Here is a 20,265-nt window from a genome sequence, read left to right as displayed (position 1 = left end):
CCCACTTTAGATGGCCATCAAGTTTTCACTTAAGGTCAGCCACCCATTTATTTATCTATCTATCTATCTATCTATCTATCTATCTATCTATCTATCTATCTATCTATCTATCTATCTATCTATTTATTTATTTTTTATATTTGTATGCCGCCCCTCTCCGCAGACTCGGGGCGGCATACAATAAAGTGAAACAATTTACAACAAATCCAAATTACAGTTTAAAAATATTTTAAAAACCCCATTTTCTAAACAAACATACAGACGGACATACCATTCATAAATTGCATATGCCTGGGGGAGATGTCTCAGTTCCCCCATGCCTGATGGCAAAGGTGGGTCTTAAGGAGCTTACGAAAGGCAAGGAGAGTAGGGGCAGTTCTAATCTCCGGGGGGAGTTGGTTCCAGAGGGTCGGGGCCACCACAGAGAAGGCTCTTCCCCTGGGGCCCGCCAACCGACATTGTTTAGTTGACGGGACCCGGAGAAGGCCCACTCTGTGGGACCTAATCGGTCGCTGGGATTCGTGCGGCAGCAGATGGTCTCGGAGATATTCTGGTCCAGTGCCATGAAGGGCTTTAAAGGTCATAACCAACCCTTTGAATTGTGACCGGAAATTGATCGGCAACCAATGCAGACTGCAGAGTGTTAGTGAAACATGGGCATACCTAGGTAAGCCCATGACTGCTCTCGCAGCTGCATTCTGCACGATCTGGAGTTTCCGAACACTCTTCAAAGGTAGCCCCATGTAGAGAGCATTACAGTAGTCGAACCTCGAGGTGATGAGGGCATGAGGAACTGTGAGCAGTGAGTCCCGGTCCAGATAGGGCCGCAACTGGTGCACCAGGCGAACCTGGGCAAATGCCCCCCTCGCCACAGCTGAAAGATGGTTCTCTAATGTGAGCTGTGGATCGAGGAGGACGCCCAAGTTGCGGACCCTCTCTGAGGGGGGTCAATGATTCCCCCCCCCCATGGTAATGGAAGGACAGATGGAATTGTCCTTGGGAGGCAAAACCCACAGCCACTCCATCTTATCCGGGTTGAGTTTGAGTCTGTTGACACCCATCCAGGCCCCAACAGCCTCCAGACACCGGCACATCACTTCCACTGCTTTGTTGACTGGACACTTTAGATCAGGGGTCTCCAACCGCCGGTCCGCGGACCGGGACCGGGCCGTTGGGGGTTTTCAGCCGGTCCGCGGCGCCAGGGCCCCCTCGGCCTTTCCGCGCTGCCCACCGCCCGCCCGATTTGCCCCCTCTGCTCCTCTGCCACCTCCTGCCTTTCACCGCAGCTCCTCCCGCACCCGGAACGCACGCCCTGCCCGCCTCACATTTGCCGAGAGGACTTTCGCCCCGGGCTCTCAGCAAGGGGGCTGCATGAGAGGCGGGGCCGGCGGAAGGTGATATTCAATGTCGGGGGCGCACGGGCGGTTTTGCGCGCGCTCCCTATCTCCCTGCTAGCCCACTCGGAATACTGTATTCAAAATAAGAAAAGCCTTCGCCGGCAAAGACTTTTCTTATTTTGAATACGTATTCCGAGTGGGCTAGCAGGGAGATAGGGAGCGCGCGCAAAACCGCCCGTGCGCCCCCGACATTGAATATCACCTTCCGCCGGCCCCGCCTCTCATGCAAACCCCCTTGCTGAGAGCCCGGGGCGAAAGTCCTCTCGGCAAATGTGAGGCGGGCAGGGCGTGCGCGCGTCACCGCTGAGAAGAACGGAGAGAGAACGAGAGTGAGTGAAAGCAACAGACAGCAAGATAGAGAGAAAGTGAGAAAGAGAGAGTGAGAGAAAGGGGGGGAGAGAAAGAGATAGCAAGAGAGAGAGAACAAGAGAGAGAAAGAGCGTGAGAAACAAAACAAGAGAGAAAGAGAGAGAGAGAGAGAGAGAAAGCAAAAGAGACAGAAAGAAAACAAGAGAGAGAAAGTGAGAAGAAGAGAGAGAAAGAGGGGGAGAGAGAGAGAAAGAGAGAGGGGGGAGAGAGAGAAAGAGAGGGAGAAAGAGAGGGAAAGGGGGGAGAGATAGCAAGAGAGGGAGAGAGAAAGAGAGAGGGAAAGGGGGAGAGAGGGGGGAGAGAAAGAGGAGATAAAGGAAGAGGAGAGAAAGGAAGAGAAAGAAAGAAAGAGGGATAGAAAGAGAGAGAGTGAGAGATGCTCAGTGAGCCTTTCTTTGAAGTTGCCTTTCTTTCTTTCTTTCTCTTTCTTTCTTTCTTGCTCTTTTTCTTTCTCTCTTTTACCTTTCCTTCCTCTATTTCTTTTCTTTCTCCTTCCTACCTTCTTCCCTCCCTCCCTCCAGTCCTTCCTCTCTTACTCTCCCCTTTCATAAGTTTCCTTGCTTCCTTCCTCTGTTCCTGTCCCTTCCCTCTTTCCTTCTTTCTTCCTTCCTTCCTTTCCTCCCTTCCTTTCCTCCCTCCATTTCTTGCTTTCCTTTTCCTTCCTCCCTTCTTTCCTCCCTCATTCCCTTCTTTCACTCCTTCCTCTCTTACTCTCCCCTTTCACACCTTTCTTTGCTTCTTTGCACCCTTCTCCTGTTCCTGTACCTTCCCTCTTTCCTTCCTTCCTTCCCACCCTCCGTCCATTCATTCACCCATTCCTCTCTTGATCGCCCCTTTTACGGCGCCGCTGACAGCTAGCTCCCCCCCCCCACCGGGCCATGGAAAACTGGTCTAGCTGAAAGCCGGTCCCTGGTGCAAAAAAGGTTGGGGACCTCTGCTTTAGATGGCCATCAGGTTTTCATTTAAGGTCAGCCACCCATAATATCTTGGAATTCTTCTAGGGTTTTTCACGACTGAGATTGGGTATCTGTCTTAGCCACGAAATACATTTTATTATGGCCAACACACTGCCTTGAATGAATTAACGTTGGTGTGAACACATTAAGTAAATGAGAACAAGTTTGCAGCCTTGAGTTACTCCATGGAAACACTATTTCAAAGGGTGTTTGGTCTATTTCAGCAATACTGCCCTTTTTATTGGAAAAAAGTATTGAATAATATAATTTGTTGCTCTAATGTATGGTATGTGTATTGTCGATGGTTTTAATGTTTTAAATCATCTCCTTGTTTTACCAGAATATTACTGTTGGATGCTTTAAAAATACAATGTGTTAAAATTGTACATTTATAGGAAGCCCTCTTTTTATACAAACAATTCAAATTACGAAATTTGATTGTTTCCAAATGCTGGGCCTTCCTGACTAGTCTGTGTCAGGATGATCTATCTAGCTATGACTCTATATATTTCATCCTTGATGATTTGCAACTGAATGTGTGACTTACCTCAATTGCAAGGCAGGGTGTGTTTTTTCCTGGTGTACTTTTTAGGTTGGCTCATATTATGAGTATGCAAGAATGCATTAGTTTTTAGCGGTTTGCTTGGCTGTAATTTATGCACTGACCTCTTCCATTATTGAAGTATTTTGCAAACATAGTGCCTACATAGTTTGATAGCTGGGAAAAATGCAAGGCATGAAGAAAAGGATTCCAATCAACTGACTTTCTGTCTTCTTCTTTTTTATGAAATACATTCTTAACAGACTGATAAGAATTTAATAATCCACAATGTTCAGGGAATTAAATAGAAAAGAGGTGGATGATGGAAAGGGTGGTTACAAAGTCTTAAAGGTCTATTGAGACACTAGTGGTAGTGGCTTCGATGTGAGATCTTAAAGCTGAGCAGATTATTTTTTCCATGAATATATAGTAGGCTGGTTCTTGGCTAAGCCATCATATCAGTTTATAGCTGGAAGAATTATTTCACCAGTCAAACTTTGAACTTGGTTCCAGTCTCAAATTAGTTAACAAGCAATATTTATATTTTTCAATAAAGGTTTTATAAACATGCATGGTGACAAAATACCAGGTACGTGCCATTCCACCTGACTGCATACAATCTTGACCTGTAATAACCGAGGGCATAACCGAGGGCATGATACTTTCAAATATATTAACACCTTTAGAATGTTATCAGATCCAAGATGCAAGAATCCAGATGGCAGGAAATAGTTTGTCTTTAGCCTCTTTACTTCTCTTGATGAATCTATTTTTTATGTATACTGAGAACTTGTGCACCGAAGACAAATTTCTCGTGTGAGCAATCACACTTGGCCAATAAAGAATTCCATTCCATTCCATTCCCTCTCTTCTCTTCTCCTCTTCTCCACTTCCCCTTCCCTCTTGTCCTCTTCTGCCATCTAATGGTCATCTAGATTTTCTGTATTCCAGAGGCTCTGTCTTTGGGATCTGAACTGGTGTTTCACAGCAGAAACTTTTTCATTTTCCAGGTGACAAGATATAAATTCACAACTGAAAATGTTTGGATTGCTATAATCCTGTGACATCTGGAGGATCAAAGGGAGATTAGTGTGCATCATATTTCCTCCTCTGAAGGTATAAACCAGTCTCCAGCCTCAGGAGAGATCAAATTATATTATTTAACGCCCAATGCTTCTTTTCTGAGTTCAGATATCTATTATATTAGGAAAGCCCAAATCAAGGCCGTATATCCAACAGGTCTGAAGAAGTTTGTATCCAAACTCTCCAAAGAGTTGGGGAAGTCTTTACATCGGATTCAGAAATATCTCCAAATTATACAAATATCTCCAAATATCTATAAAATTCTATCTTATAATTCATTTAGGCAAGGTATTTTAAAAAGTATCATAAAACTCAGTTTGAAGAATCATCTACATAGATTACAACTTGCTTCAGAGTTTGGGTTCTGTTTTGGTTATTCTAATTTAATCCTGAACCATTGGTGCTCGACAAGGAGGAAAAAGCCTTGCTAAACGATCTGGGTCTCTTAGCATTTTTAAAAAATGTGATGACCCATACTCTCTTAATTACATTGCCACCATGAGGGTTCTGGTGGTATTTTGTTTTGAGGTGGAGGCTTGCTGAAACTGAAGGCTGCTGGAGATCTGAAAATATTATTGAAAGGCTACTGCTTTGATTTAATCTTCATATTATATTTATTTATTTATTTATTTATTTATTTTGTCCAATCCACAATGAGGATTTTAGTGTGTACATAGTAAAATACATGATGAAGGTTATAGAGGAGATACTCATAGTAAAATATATCTTAGAAATAATAGAAAAGAAGGTATAGCAATAGAAGATATCAATGAAAGAATAGAAAAAGAGATATAGGAATAGAAGAAAGGTATAGGAGATATAGGAGAGCAATAGGACAGGGGCCGGAAGGCACTCTAGTGCACTTGTACTTGCCCCTTACTGACCTCTTAGGAATCTGGATAGGTCAACCGTAGATAATCTAAGGGTAATGTGTTGGGGGTTTGGGGATGACACTATGGAGTCCGGTAATGAGTTCCACACTTCGACAACTTGGTTACTGAAGTCATATTTTTTACAGTCAAGTTTGGAGCAGTTAATATTAAGTTTAAATCTGTTGTGTGCTCTTGTGTTGTTGTGGTTGAAGCTTTAGTAGTCGCCGACAGGCAGGACGTTGCAGCATATGATCTTGTGGGCAATACTTAGATCTTGTTTAAGGCGTCTTAGTTCTAGGCTTTCTAGGCCCAGGATTGAAAGTCTAGTCTCATAGGGTATTCTGTTTCGAGGGGAGGAGTGAAGGGCTCTTCTGGTGAAGTATGTTATTTTCTGTGTGTGTGTGTGTGAGAGAGAGAGAGGAAGAGAGAGAAAGAGAGAAAGAAAGGGAGAGAGAGCAGGAGAAGGAGGGAGTAGAAATGAGAGAGAGCGATTATATTTTCAACATCTATATAAGCATATGGTATTGAGTGAAATCAGTGACAGGTTTTATTAAGCTGATTTAATACCCAACTCTCTTTCTTCCATCAGACAATTAGAATCTGAAAATCAAATAAGCAGATTCTTAACCTGGACAATATAAATGTTTAGGAATATGTTTGTTTCTAGAAGAGTTACATGGCCTGCTGTAGGTAGCACTGTGGTCTTCTCCTCGGGGCTCAGGTGGCACTTAAAGGCTTTTTATCAACTACTTTTCCCATATCGCAGAGAAAAGCATTCTGTATTCTGTGTAGCATGGTCTGCATTAAACTACTCTAATATGCTCTAATGGAAGATGCCTATGAAATATGAGAAGAATCTAAGATTGGTTGCCGTAGTAGTACTATCGATTGTAAAAGGCATAAAATAACATTTTTTTCCATTTTAACTGGCTTTTATTTTTTTTGGATCCAGCTCAAAATGATAGAAGTATCAGTACATTATTAAAGCTTTAGTTGATTTTTCTTGTTCATTCAATTTTAGCAATGGCTAATTGACGGGTTGTACCTTTTGAAATTTTTGTTAGCTATTTGCTTGATCTGTGGATTGAAAAAAGAACACTGTGCTGTAATGGAGATATTTGTCTGCTTTACAGTTGATAATAATAATAACAACAATCTTCTCATTTATTCTCTGTTCTACAGACTAGCGTCACCAATCAGAATTTATGCAAGGAATTTATGCAAGGAATGCAGCTCTAGTTGCATTTATCTCAACAAAAATTGAGTTTTACTGTCTGTAAACAATAAATAACGAAGAAATTGTGTGTGCTTAGCAAACATAGGTCCTTTAATTCTTCCGTAGATAATTTCTTATGTATTGTAGATCCTTGCATCTAGTACAGTTTGAAACATTCTATACTTAATTTATTTTTCTCCCTCAGGGACTAGAATTGAACAGGGCTTTTATTGCTTAAAGCCCTGGGGCAGAGTTTCCACAATTCAGAATCTACTAGGATGAAAATCCATTGTTCACAGAACAACAAAATGAGGTTGCCCTTTGCCACATGCATAGTTAACTATCACTACATGCCTCATCAAATTCCTTTACTCAATTAACTGGATTTCAGGCAATGTTCTCTTCACTTTTTACAAATATGCCATAATTTTTTCTAGGAATCAAACGTATTTGCTATTAGCGATTGCCTTCTGAGCATGATTTTGCCCTAAAGATCTGAACGTCAACAGAAGGCCCATGAGAAATAAGGATGTCCCAGAAACAGACACTGCAAATATTCCAGGAATGATACTTTATTGTTGTCGGGTATAATAGAAACTTGAAAGCTTGTCACGACTTCCCTCTGTCCTCCCCCATACCAGACAAGATCAAAGTGGTATTATTTTGAGTCTCTCATTCCTCCTTCTTTCCCAGGATTGATTTTTCTTTTAATTTCCTGTATGTTTTCCTGCATACTATTCGGATTTCTCTTTGCTCTACAGTGGGCTCCACATTATAGTGTGTGTGTGTGTATTTATATGCCGCCCCTCTCTGAGAACTCTTTTAGGCTGCTTTTAATCTTTCATCTCTCTCTCTCACACACACACCTATCTATCTATCTATCTATCTATCTATCTATCTATCTATCTATCTATCTATCTATCTATCTATCTATCTATCTATCTATCTATCTATCTATCTATCTATCTATCTATCTATCTATCATAGAAACATAGAAGTCTGACGGCAGAAAAAGACCTCATGGTCCATCTAGTCTGCCCTTATACTATTCCCTGTATTTTATCTTAGGATGGATATATGTTTATCCCAGGCGTGTTTAAATTCAGTTACTGTGGATTTATCTACCACGTCTGCTGGAAGTTTGTTCCAAGGATCTACTACTCTTTCAGTAAAATAATATTTTCTCATGTTGCTTTTGATCTTTCCCCCAACTAACTTCAGATTGTGTCCCCTTCTTCTTGTGTTCACTTTCCTATTAAAAACACTTCCCTCCTGAACCTTATTTAACCCTTTAACATATTTAAATGTTTCGATCATGTCCACCCTTTTCCTTCTGTCCTCCAGACTATACAGATTGAGTTCATTAAGTCTTTCCTGATACGTTTTATGCTTAAGACCTTCCACCATTCTTGTAGCCCGTCTTTGGACCCATTCAATTTTGTCAATATCTTTTTGTAGGTGAGGTCTCCAGAACTGAACACATGTTCCAAATGTGGTCTCACCAGCATTCTATATAGCAGGATCATAATCTCCCTCTTCCTGCTTGTTATACCTCTAGCTATGCAGCCAAGCATCCTACTTGCTTTCCCTACCACCTGACAGACAGACAGACAGACAGACAGACAGACAATCTATCTATCTATCTATCTATCTATCTATCTATCTATCTATCTATCTATCTATCTATCTATCTATCTATCTATCTATCTATCTATCTATCTCTGTCTCTGTCTGTCTGTCTATCTATCTATCTATCTATCTATCTATCTATCTATCTATCTATCTATCTATCTATCTATCTATCTATCTATCTCTGTCTCTCTCTCTCTCTGTCTATCTATCTATCTATCTATCTATCTATCTATCTATCTATTTCTCTCTCTATCTATCTAGCCTATCTATATCTATCTATCTATCTATCTATCTATCTATCTATCTATCTATCTATCTATCTATCTATCTATCTCTGTCTATCCATCCATCCATCCATCCATGTCTGTCTGTCTGTCTGTCTGTCTGTCTGTCTGTCTGTCTGTCTATCTATCTATCTATCTATCTATCTATCTATCTATCTATCTATCTATCTATCTATCTATCTATCTATCTATCTATCATCTCTCTGTCTAACTTTCCATAGAATTTGTAGAATCATCTCAATCGATTTCCCCGAATGGGGATTGTTTTCCCAGTTGCACACTGCTCCAAGCCCAGGAGAGAAGGAGGGCAGGCGGGGTGGCTGCGTGGGTTCTTGTTGTTCTTGGCGGGTGCCAGCATGAAGGACGTGGCGGGTGTAAGCATGAAGGACGTGGCACACCTGCTACTGGATAAGGAGGAGAAATATAGCTATAACCTCTAGCTATATTTCTGAATAGAAATCAGATTGCTGAACTAGGCTGGTGTTCATTTAAAATTCTTTTTGATCACAAAACTAGGATACTCCTGTTGTTTATATATGTCCGGCTTTTGTGGCCATTCCGTGAACAATGTTTCTGCTCGAAAATTTGTGAAAGAATGGAGTAATGTCCACTCACGTGCAATTTGTGCGAACACGTGGTTTTAAACTGACTCTTGAAATATCCTTTCATTGTTTTCTAGAAAGAAATCATATTCAAAGCATCCAATAATTAAACATAACCATAGATCAACAAGAAAATTCACCTTTATTTCAATCAGCATTTCTTGGCATTAGGCAGATATTAAATAACACTGGAATGCACAAGACTATTAACAGAGATGGACAGCCATAAATTGGTAGGAGGATCATAGTTAATGCTTTGTCAAATTACCTCACCTCACTCAAAAGCCTGTTAAAATGTTGTAGCCATTGTGAGTGGTGCTTCACTGTGAAACATGGAAGCGGGATGATTCCTCTTTAGTCTTCATTCAACACAGTAAACGCTGGAACAATCCACGGTAAAAATGGACAAAGTGCTGCAACCAGTAATTAAAACAGTGATATACCCACAAACAGCTAATCATGCAGTGCCTTAATGGCAACTTGACTATGTAAAAGTATCATAATCCTTTCCTTAAAAAAAATAATAATCATGGACAACTAGAAGAAATGAAGGATGAAGTCTACTTCATATATTAAATATGACCTAAATATTTATGCAAAATTTGTGTGCGTATGTATACACCCATGCACACAAACACACACACATGACTATGTATATGTATGTGTGTGTGTTTTATATGTGCATATCTATTTTGTTTCTTAAAACTGCATGCCTCCTGTTTTCTTCCCAATGGGAACTGCTTGCACTGCTAAGCAAATGCAAGCAATTTTCCTTATTAAGAAGGAAACCAAAGACATGCCATTTAGTAAAAAAAAAAAAAAAAAAAAAAGACAAAACCTGCTTAATTTATTCCACATTTCGTAGAGATTTTATAGTGGGATATAAACTGCCTGTCATTCGCTGCTGTCATAGCAGACAAAAATTACGTACGGTATCTTTTCGGAGTTACTGAAGTCATCCATTTAGATGAACCGAGAGGAATACCAGTCCCCTCTCTTTTAACTTCCATGTAAACATACCCTTCGGTTACACTCAACGTGTACAGGGAGTCCTAACAATAATGTGCAGTGAAAAAGAGGATTGGGGATATTGGAAAGAAAAGTCGTATCACAGCTGATGAGAGGACTGAGGCTATTTTTTTTTCCCACTTGGATACAGAGACAATCCAGCCACGGAGTTTCATCCACTAACCAATGAGGAATGGTTGAAGGCATCCATTACGAGCAAAGCTTGAACAAGCCAGTAATTTTCTTTTGCAAACTGTCCAGAGTTTTATTAAAACTGACTTGCGCTGCTTGGATCACACTGTAACAACCGCACAATCGAAGGATCACTCTTGGCACCTTTTATAAACTCTTCGAGAGATAGTTTACCTTGAAGGGAACAGAGAGAGAGAGAGAGAGAGAGAGAGAGACAAAATTGTACATCTGATCTGCCACACAGGAAATATAAAGAGCAGCCTGTTCATTTCCAGCTGGTGTAAAAGGAACTGTGCATGAGATTTGATAGACTGCCAAAAAGATATCCCACCCTTGTCCCAAAGAACCAAAAATGCTGTTTGGGGTATGTGTGGGTTAGCTGAGGAAATTCTGATAATAATGTAGACTTCCGAAATACAATCAGAATAAGAACCAGACGAAATTCTCACATCCTGTTATAATTCCAAAGCTCTCGAGCAAAACGTAAAAGCTTGAATGAAAATGACATGAAAACAAGCATAACCTCGGTGCTGATCTGTTGCTTCCTTTAGCTGACATCTTGCTAAAGGGCGGACTTGAAAAATGGCAGGCGGCTGAATTTCAGGCAGACACATTTTTGAACTCAATACAATTTCCTCCCTGAGCTAGATTAAAACATTTCATACCTTTGATGCCAAATATTTGAAATTAGGTGAATGTTACAATCTAAGTGAAATAAGTTGGGCTTGTTGTGAGTTTGCCCATTTCAACATATTGTTCCCCATAAAAAAAAGAGGTATGGGTGGGACAAATGCCTTCCATTGCTATTAAATCAGAGCAGAATTCTGTATTATGAAAAACATGAAGATTTTTCAATCTTCACTCATTCTCAGGCAACATGTAGAATGCATTTTCTTTGACATGTTGTGAGTTTATTGATTGAGATTCTAAATTACTGGTTCAAAGTTGTTGGCCCCCATTAGAAAGGTAGACAATGGTGAAAGGTAACTAGCCCCTACCTTCTCTATGAAATACTCTGCCCTAAAGTATTATACTTTCTCATTTCCTACTTTTCTAATTTCTTAAAGAATCAGAGGAATCAGAGCTGGAATTCACATAATTCCCACCAGTTCGCCCAGCACCAAAAATGTGAGTGCACACATATGCTTGCTTTGGCTGCAAGTCTCCGGAGAAGGGTGGAATACAAGTTTAATTAATAATAATAATAATAATAATAATAATAATAATAATAATAATAATGACGACGATGATGAAATATGAAATCCAGCATAGTGATCTCGTTTGCTGTGTTGTATTGACACAACAACAACAATAATAATAATAATTATTATTATTATCATTATTATTATTATCTGAACATGCCTGGGCGCAGCTTGAAAATGTGGCTTAAAAGGATGGGAAAATGCCGGAGGGGTGCGAGGGGGGTTGGCCTACCCACAGGTCACTACTTCCAGTTCACTCAAACCGGTCCAAACCATACCACCTCTGAAAGGAATGTGATATATACTGCTCAAAGAAATGCAGAGGGACACTCAAATAACACATACTAGATCTGAATGAATGAAATATTATCATGGAATACTTTCTTCTGTACAAACATGAATGTGCACAACAGCATGTGAAATTGATTGTCAATCAGTGTTGCTTCCTAAGTAAACAGTTTGATTTCACAGATTGACTTGGAGTTATATTGTGTTGTTAAATGTTCCCTTTATTTATTTGAGCAGTGTATTTCCAGGATAATTTGGACAAGCACAATAAACTTTTATACACATATTTTTTTAAAGGAGACCATCTCTTCTTGAAACAAATCACTGAGATAGTTAAGCAAGCATGGATGGTGTTTTGGGCTCTATGACTGTTTTAATAGGGTTTTTTAAAAGACTGTTTTAACATTGGATTTGTATATGATGTTTTATTGTTGTGAGCCACTCCGAGTCCTCGGAGAGGGGCGGCATACAAATCTAATAAATAATAATAATAATAATAATAATAATAATAATAATAATAATTATTATTATTATTATTATTATTATTATTAAGCAGCATTGGTTTGCTGTAGTTAAACACTGGTTTGCTGTAGGCATAGTTTTGCCAAAAAAGGAAGCAAAATTGTCATAAATCACAGTCACATGATCACGGGACACTGCAAATGCAACCTGGTTGACAAGTGTCCAAAGCATGGACCCATGGCTAGAGGTGGGTGAGCATCAGAACTTCAAATCTGTATCCTAACCAGTAATGGGCTTCTGCCTCCAAGGGGGAGAAGAACGCAGTGGGGGTAGTAAGTTTATGCACTATTTATACTTAATAGTTTTTAAAATTATCCTTCCTTCTCTAGTATATTAGTATGATCCTTAATTATTTTTAAAATAGGAAATAATAGTACATAGTATGTTTTTACCTCTAAATGCTTTAATCATTTTAATCATTATCTAGAACTGAACTTTTATAGAAATTAAAGAAAATTGAGCTACTTGTTTAATCTGTTATCATACTGAACCTTGTGGGTTCAGTGCAAAATCTTAAAAGGTTATTTTGCTCCTCAACAAATAATGCTGTCTATCATTTGTCCTTTTTGTGGCTATTCAAATAATGTGACTTAATCAACTGAAAAAGAGTACAAGCACCTATTTAAAAACTTATCTTGGTCAGTAAGCCACTCCCACCCAGTCACATGACCTTTAAAGCAAACCCTGGTCATGTGATTGTCAAGCCCTTCCCACTTGGTCACATGGCCAACAAGCCAACAAGCGTGTGGCAGTAAAACTTCTGGCAGCCCATCACTGATCCTAACTACTCCCTAGGTAGGCCCATCAGAATTTCAAATAGTTGCTAAGCAACTGGTTGCAAGTTAAGGACTACCTGTACTATGTTCTGGGTTTCTATTTTTTTTCTATCGTATTACTAGAAAACAATGATTTTCAGCAATCGCGTTGACTTTAATGGTTTGTGCCTATTTATCCCTTTATTTAGATTTTCTCACAACTGAGTTAATTAGAAATAGGCAAGCTATTTGATGCTTTTCCCAGATGCATTTATGCAGCTTATTTGTCTCAAAAGAGATTGCAGTTGTAAAATATGCATGCTCACAAAACCATCCAATGTAACACAAATATCAATTCCCTCTACTAGTTGACATTTCTGCTTCCTGGGCAATCTCTCTCATCTTCAGGAGGAAGCAAAAGCTAGCAGAAGCTTTCAATGAGAACCAGATCCTCGGTAAATGACATTTTTATCATTATTTCCTGACAGGGAATCAAAAGCCACCCTACACTTTACCTGTGATACAGATAGACCAACTAAACCCCCCCCACCACTAATGTTAAGGTATTCTTCTCTCCAAGATAAGGGCGTGCAAAAGGGGTGTGCATAAGTGCACTAGTGTGCCTTCCGTCCCCTCTCCTACATCTCCTATATTTTCTCTTCTATCCCTATATCTTTTCTTCTATTCTCTCATTGATATATTTTATTTATTTATTTTGTCCAATACAATTGTATTCCTCTTCTATTATTTCTTTGATATATTTTACTTTGAGTGTATCCTCTATAACCTTCATTGTGTATTATTGGACTAACTAACTAACTAACTAAAATGCCTAGCTTTGGCGGGAAGGTAAGATAAGATAGATAAATGAATTATTTATAGTAATAAGATACAAATGTGAATATTGAAATTCTGTTCCATTTTGTTACATATATTATGAAAAATAATATCATGCGATAAATACCCTTACCCATTTTGAATTTATGAACCTCCCCTTTTTCCTTCCCCCCATTTATCCCTTGTTAATTAATAAATTTTATTTTTTTAAAAAAAGAAAAAGAAAGAAACCTACAGTAGTGGTGGTGGGTCTCTTTGAATGGGCTGTATCTTCCTTGATTCAGCTCAGATTCAGCTCAACAAAATGTAAGGATGATTGATCAGGTTATCACCCTATGTTCTAAAATCAGGGGTCTCCAATCTTAGCAACTTTAAGTCTTGTGGACTTCAACTCCCAGAATTCTGAGAGTTAAAGTCCACAAGACTTAAAGTTGCCAAGGTTGGAGATCTCCATTCTAAATAGTACTATGAATATATATGAAATCCTTCTGGAATTAGGGTACTCTGATATCTCTCTCTTGTGAAGAATACCAACACCTTTCCTATTTTACTGTTATTTTTTGTTGCATTCTCTATTAGAAGTGTACACATTTTCTCATATATTTAGATACTCTGACATATTTTTAGGGATCAAGTGCTTCAACAAAGTTAAAAACCCCCCACCAAGGTACTATTCTGCTGTTGATGTAACATTCCAGTGCATGCTTTAGCCCCTCTACCCATCTAGGTGGAGATCTAGTTGTTGGCAGGGTAGCAGATTCCCAGCAGGTATCTAATACTTATAGTTAAATAAGTATTAGATACCTGCTGCAAGATAATAATAATAATTTAATAATAATAATAATTTATTAGATTTGTATGCTGCCCCTTTCCAAGGACTCGGAGTGGCTCACAATAGGCATCTAATACTTATTTAACTATAGTAGTGATGACCTCATGTCAGGAGTCATAGGGAAGATAATCTGATTGCACACTAAGGCAGGGAGTCTACTGCCCTGCCAACAACTCCCAGCATTTTTCATCATTTATTAGTTGGACTAAGATTAACTGGATTAAGTATTGAAGTTGAGACTTGAAAGTGTCATAACCTCACCTGTATTTCAGAGGGTATTGGGCAACAATGGTAATAGGTTGCTTCAAAGAACTGATTTGTCATTATACTTTGAGATATTAGTATCTTTTGAATCATCAGTGGTTGAGCAAATAGTGCCCCCCCAAATGCTCCCCTCCCACCATACCAGTTCATAGTAGGGTACTTCTTCTTAATATATTTCCATGGAAATAAACACATGTCCTGCTAGTAGGCAATACCGAGGAAACACTTCTACTTTGACCCACTACTAAAAAACCTGCAGGAACCCATTTCAGTACTAATGATTCCATTAAGTAGCCTCCACACTACAAAGAACCTTAACTTTCTTTTTTCTTCTCTCCTCCTAACCTCGATGGATCAAAGGTTCTGAAGCAAGATACTGTTTCCAAAGGCAACCTCTACAGTATTTCCCTGTTGCAAAATACAGTAGATAAAAGGAGAAATGCTAGCTTTGCTTTTAGTGATCTAGCCGGAGGAAGAGAGATAACAGTTGCCAATCTGAAGTAACATGGTGAGCTACAGTTTTAATTGCTCTTTGAAATTCTAATGGACTTCGTTCAGAATTCATGCAAATCAACTTATCTTCCCTATTTGTGGAGTTTAAAAAACCTGCAGCTAGAATGAGCTGCACAAATTAGAATAAATGTAGTGCCTTTCAATAATTTATTTCTGTTGCAAAACATTTATCTGCAAAGTTTTATGCGGCTTGGCAGAGACTGTCAGTGGAAGAGAAAAACAGAATACAGGAGAAAAAGGTTAATCTCTGGAAAATAAGTGTGCAGAGAGATGAGTTTATAAATAAGGGAAGTCTTTAGGGATCTGGCGTTAGGACCAGAGACTTTATAATTTATTTATTTTTAATGGACAGGTAAGACTCTTGGACTTTAAAAAAAATGCAACAATTTCTCCCTCTGCAGATTTCTTCACTCTCTACATTAAACAGTTTTAAACAGACGTCCGCTATCATTACCCCTATCTTTGGTAAGCGCATCACAAAAGCTTACTGCAGAAACCTACCGTCATTATTGGTATCCATCTGTCTGAAGATTTTATCTGTTCGTTTCTCTGGAGTTGATTCATCCTCTGGCATTTTCATGACCGAAGACACCATTTTATAGATTGCCTTTACAGGGATAGGATTATATATATAGGAAAGCAAGTTAAAAAATTTTTTGGAAATCCAAACTTAAAAAAACCAAAACCAAACCAAACCAAATCGAGAAGCCATTACAGTGAAATATATTAAAACATAAAACAACAAGTACTCAAGGAACCCTCAAAAAGTTCTACATTAAAAAAAATTCCTATGTTGTGATTTGCATCTAATATACTCTCACATTCTGCATATATTGATTTATATATGAAGTATTTACTTATTAAGGAGAACAGATGCACAGTTGTCATTGGTATGCTGTAAACAAATTCAGTTCTGTCTTTCAAACAGCTTCCATGTCTTTTTTTCTGTAGCTGAGTTGCCATTCCATTCTGTTGGGAGATTAAACTAACTATCAATATTTATTTATTTATTTATTTGATTTTTATGCTGCCCTTCTCCTTAGACTCAGGGCGGCTTACAACATGTTAGCAATATCACTCTTTAACAGAGCCAGCCTATTGCCCCCACAATCCGGGTCCTCATTTTACCCACCTTGGAAGGATGGAAGGCTGAGTCAACCTTGAGCCGGTGATGAGATTTGAACTGCTGACCTACAGATCTACAGTCAGCTTCAGTGGCCTGCAGCACAGCACTCTACCTGCTGCGCCACCCCGGCTCCTTTCCTTTCCCTACAGTTATTCTACCTGCACTGTGGTGCTTTTCACATCCCATTTCCCCCAAAATCTATTCTTGTTAACAATAACAATCTGTCCCATTTTCAGAACTCCTGATAACCCTTAATCATAATTTTAATGTAAACTATAGGACCGGGATGGTGAACCTATGGCACCCGTGCCACAGGTGGAAAGCAGAGCCTTAACATAATAATAATAATTCATTAGATGTATCTGTTTTCTCTTCACTTTATTTGTAAATTCACGCTCTTTATCATTAGATTATCATTCCAAGTCTCAATGTTCCAAATGCTATGAATTTAACTAGATGAATCCACTGGGATTAAGCTCTGCCAAAAGACATGGTTTTGTTCAATCAACATTTTTCATTTAAAAATTTCCATAAATAAATGAAGGGATAAATTATCAGCCTTCATTGTCCATGTGTTACATGCGGTATTTCCAGATAAAGCTAAGAACAGAACTGATAAGTTTTGGTGCATAAATACCAGAATACTGTACATCTAAAGTCAATGTTAAGTAAGTACACTCATATCACTGTATGCAAAATAGGATCTGTAATCTGATGGCTACTCTACAAATCAACATACTGTTGCTTGCATCTTACTTACTTGGAGATACAGATAGTCCTCAACTTACAACCACTTGTTTAGTGACCGAAATTACCCTGGGATTGGAAAACAATGACTATATTTCACACTTAAAATTGTTGTATCATCTCATGGTCACATGATCAAAATTAATATGCTTGGCATTACAACTTTGCTTGTGTGTGCACAACGCTTCTGTGAGTTCCGGCAGGGTAGGCGGAGCCTCCCACTGCTACCTGTTTGCTGAACCAGGCCGAACTGGGAGCAACCCATGGCTGGTTGCTGCGTCCCAGCGTTATGTGATCACTTTTTGCGATATAGAATGCAGCTGCGAGAGCAATCATGGGCTTCCCTAAATATGCCCATGTCACACCAACACTCCGCAGTCTGCATTGGTTGCCGATCAGTTTCCGGTCACAATTCAAAGTGTTGGTTATGACCTATAAAGCCCTTCATGGCACCGGGCCAGGTCATCTCCGGGACTGCCTTCTACCGCACGAATCCCAGCGACCAATTAGGTCCCACAGAGTGGGCCTTCTCCGGGTCCCGTCAACTAAACAATGTCGTTTGGCAGGACCCAGGGGAAGAACCTTCTCTGTGGCAGCCCCGGCCCTCTGGAACCAACTCCCCCCAGAGATTAGAATAGCCCCCACCCTTCTTGCCTTTCGTAAGCTTCTTAAAACCCATCTCTGTCGTCAGGCATGGGGGAACTGAGATATTCTTTCCCCCTAGGCTCCTACAATTTATGTATGGTATGTTTGTATGTATGATTTGGCTTTAAAATAAGGGTTTTTAGCTCTTTTAGTATTGGATTGTCGCATGTTGTTTTTACCACTGTTGTTAGCCGCCCCGAGTCTACGGAGAGGGGCGGCATACAAATCCAATAAATAAATAAATAAATAAATAGATAGATAGATAGATAGATAAATAAATATATAAATTTTCACAAGCCAAGTCAATGGGGAAACTGGGTTCACTTATTAGCTTAACAGCAGCAATGATTCAATTAACAACTGTGACAGGAAAGGTCATAAAACGGGAGCAAAATTTACTTCACGATTGTCTTGTTTAGCAACAGAAATTTTGGGCTCATTTGTGGCTGCAAGTTGAGGCCCATCTGTAAACGCAGGCGTGGGCTACTGCCCGGATGAGGGGGGAAGCGAAAATGGAGCCTCCACCCCAGAGCACTCAATTTGCACTGAAAGATCTTGAAAGAAAATGCAGGGTCACGCCCCTAGTGTGGTAGTAAAAATTTTGATAGTACATGTGTATACGCATGTACTGTCACACGTAGAATGCCAAGAGGAACTTCATGTGAAATATACTCCAAGGTCAAGATTATGGATAGCAGTCTTTCCCAAATTGGTGTTTTCTAGATCTACTGGAGATAGTTTATTGTCAACAGGGCCTATATATCTCAAGTGCACCAGGCTGAAAATAGCTGCTATGCTTGCATTCAGGTTAAATAGCTAAAAGAATTGGATTGCACTAGATCATCTTAACATTTAATTAGATGCTTTAACTTAAAAAAACCCCAACTTACCTGCACTATTTCAAGCATTTCAGCACGGCTAATGTAACCATTGCCATCAAGATCATACATGCTAAATGCCCATTTCAGCTTCTGTTCAAGCTTTCCTCGAGATGTAACGCTTAGCGCGATGATAAATTCTCGAAAGTCTATCGTCCCATCACCATTGGTGTCAAAAGTGCGGAACACGTGTTCTGCAAATTTTGAGGCATCCCCGTACGGGAAGAAATTAGCATATATCTTTTTGAATTCGTCAACAGTCAAATGGCCAGTGGGGCAATCTTTTAGGAAGCCTTTGTACCACTCTTGAAGCTCATGGTCTGTGAATTCAGTGTTCTCTCGGAGATCCTGGAGCATCTCAGGTCTCAATTTACTGTTCTGTTTTCCCATTTCTGTTCCTGGTTGTTATCTAAGAGCTGAAAACAAGACAAAACATTAGTTGATTCTTCTCACAGCTGAAATCTAAAACGCAGCTCTATTAAATATGTACGCAGTGGAAATAGGTTCCTTATAATATTCTGCATTTTCAAGCCTGATGCTTATTTGAAATAAATTGGATGGATAAAAGATTTTTTCAGAAGGAATAGTGTACATTTCTTTCCCCATTTTCCTTGAAATACATTGTTGTAGAAAAGGTTATTACAGCATACAAGGGGGGGGGGGGGGGAAGAAAGTAATACGAACAACAGTTCAAGAACATTCTTGCTTTATTAATATATAATTTGTAGTTTGTTTTCTTAATTGGTTTTCCACCAAACAATAGCACCCTTCCACTGCAAAGGGATTCTTGATCTAGTAGAGTTTTCAGCAATGAAGAGAAGAGGCAATTTTTACAAATACAGGGCAGCCTCTTTGGCATTGCCCAATCATTAACAAAAAATCTCCCTTCGTAAAGCAACAAAGCAATATCAGAAAACCTTCTGCAAACCCAAATTGCAAATTTCCATTCCAACCTTTTACTGAAACAGCTAGAAAGGCCATTTTGTTGCCTCTCTATTGCCAAATCCCCTGCACACATTATCCTCATGTTTTATAACCCTCTTGAACAGTAATTCTTCATTTCTCTTCCTAAATGCAGCCTTTGTCCCTGTAATATATATATGAAAAAGAGACACTAAATGGATTTTGTACATGCTTGCTTTAATTAATTCTCATATTTCTCTCTACGTAATATATTTAGAGAGGTTTATTGCAGCTCTGTGGCCAAATATTTTCCTCATTCACCACTGTTTTATAGAAGCATAACATTCTAGCTTTATTTCATTAGAATGTTTTTCTTGGACACAAGGCCTGAGTCTGAGAATATACAGTGGTACCTCAAGTTACGAGCTGCTCCACATGCAAGTATTCCAAGTTACGAGCCGCAACGCGAGCGAAATTTCTGTTTGACAGCCGAGCTCAAATTCGGGATACGAACTGAGCTTCAGGATGCTACCGCTAGTTGGTGCATTGCCTCTCTGACCCAGAATCCCCTTGCTTCCAGTTATCTCGGCCATTCGCACGT

At 39.3% G+C, this 20,265-nt stretch overlaps 1 protein-coding gene across 2 annotated transcripts in view; it reads right to left on the bottom strand.

Moving 5' to 3' along the window:
- Positions 1–9,077: 9,077 nt before the first annotated feature.
- Positions 9,078–20,265, bottom strand: part of HPCAL1 (hippocalcin like 1) — a 133,824-nt gene continuing 122,636 nt past the window's right edge. For both annotated transcript variants that reach the window (XM_070732979.1, XM_070732980.1), the window contains 3 exons: positions 18,774–19,177; positions 15,867–15,972; positions 9,078–10,326 (listed from right to left, as the gene is read on the bottom strand). In XM_070732979.1, coding sequence (XP_070589080.1) covers positions 10,229–10,326; positions 15,867–15,972; positions 18,774–19,151 — 582 coding nt within the window. In that variant the 5' untranslated portion in view covers positions 19,152–19,177 and the 3' untranslated portion in view covers positions 9,078–10,228. The remainder of the gene's footprint in view (positions 10,327–15,866; positions 15,973–18,773; positions 19,178–20,265) is intronic.

This window comes from Erythrolamprus reginae, chromosome 1, assembly GCF_031021105.1.
Source record: "Erythrolamprus reginae isolate rEryReg1 chromosome 1, rEryReg1.hap1, whole genome shotgun sequence".
Lineage (NCBI taxonomy): Eukaryota > Metazoa > Chordata > Lepidosauria > Squamata > Dipsadidae > Erythrolamprus > Erythrolamprus reginae.
Note: the sequence above shows the minus strand (reverse complement) of the source record. Positions and strands in the feature narration are given on the sequence as shown.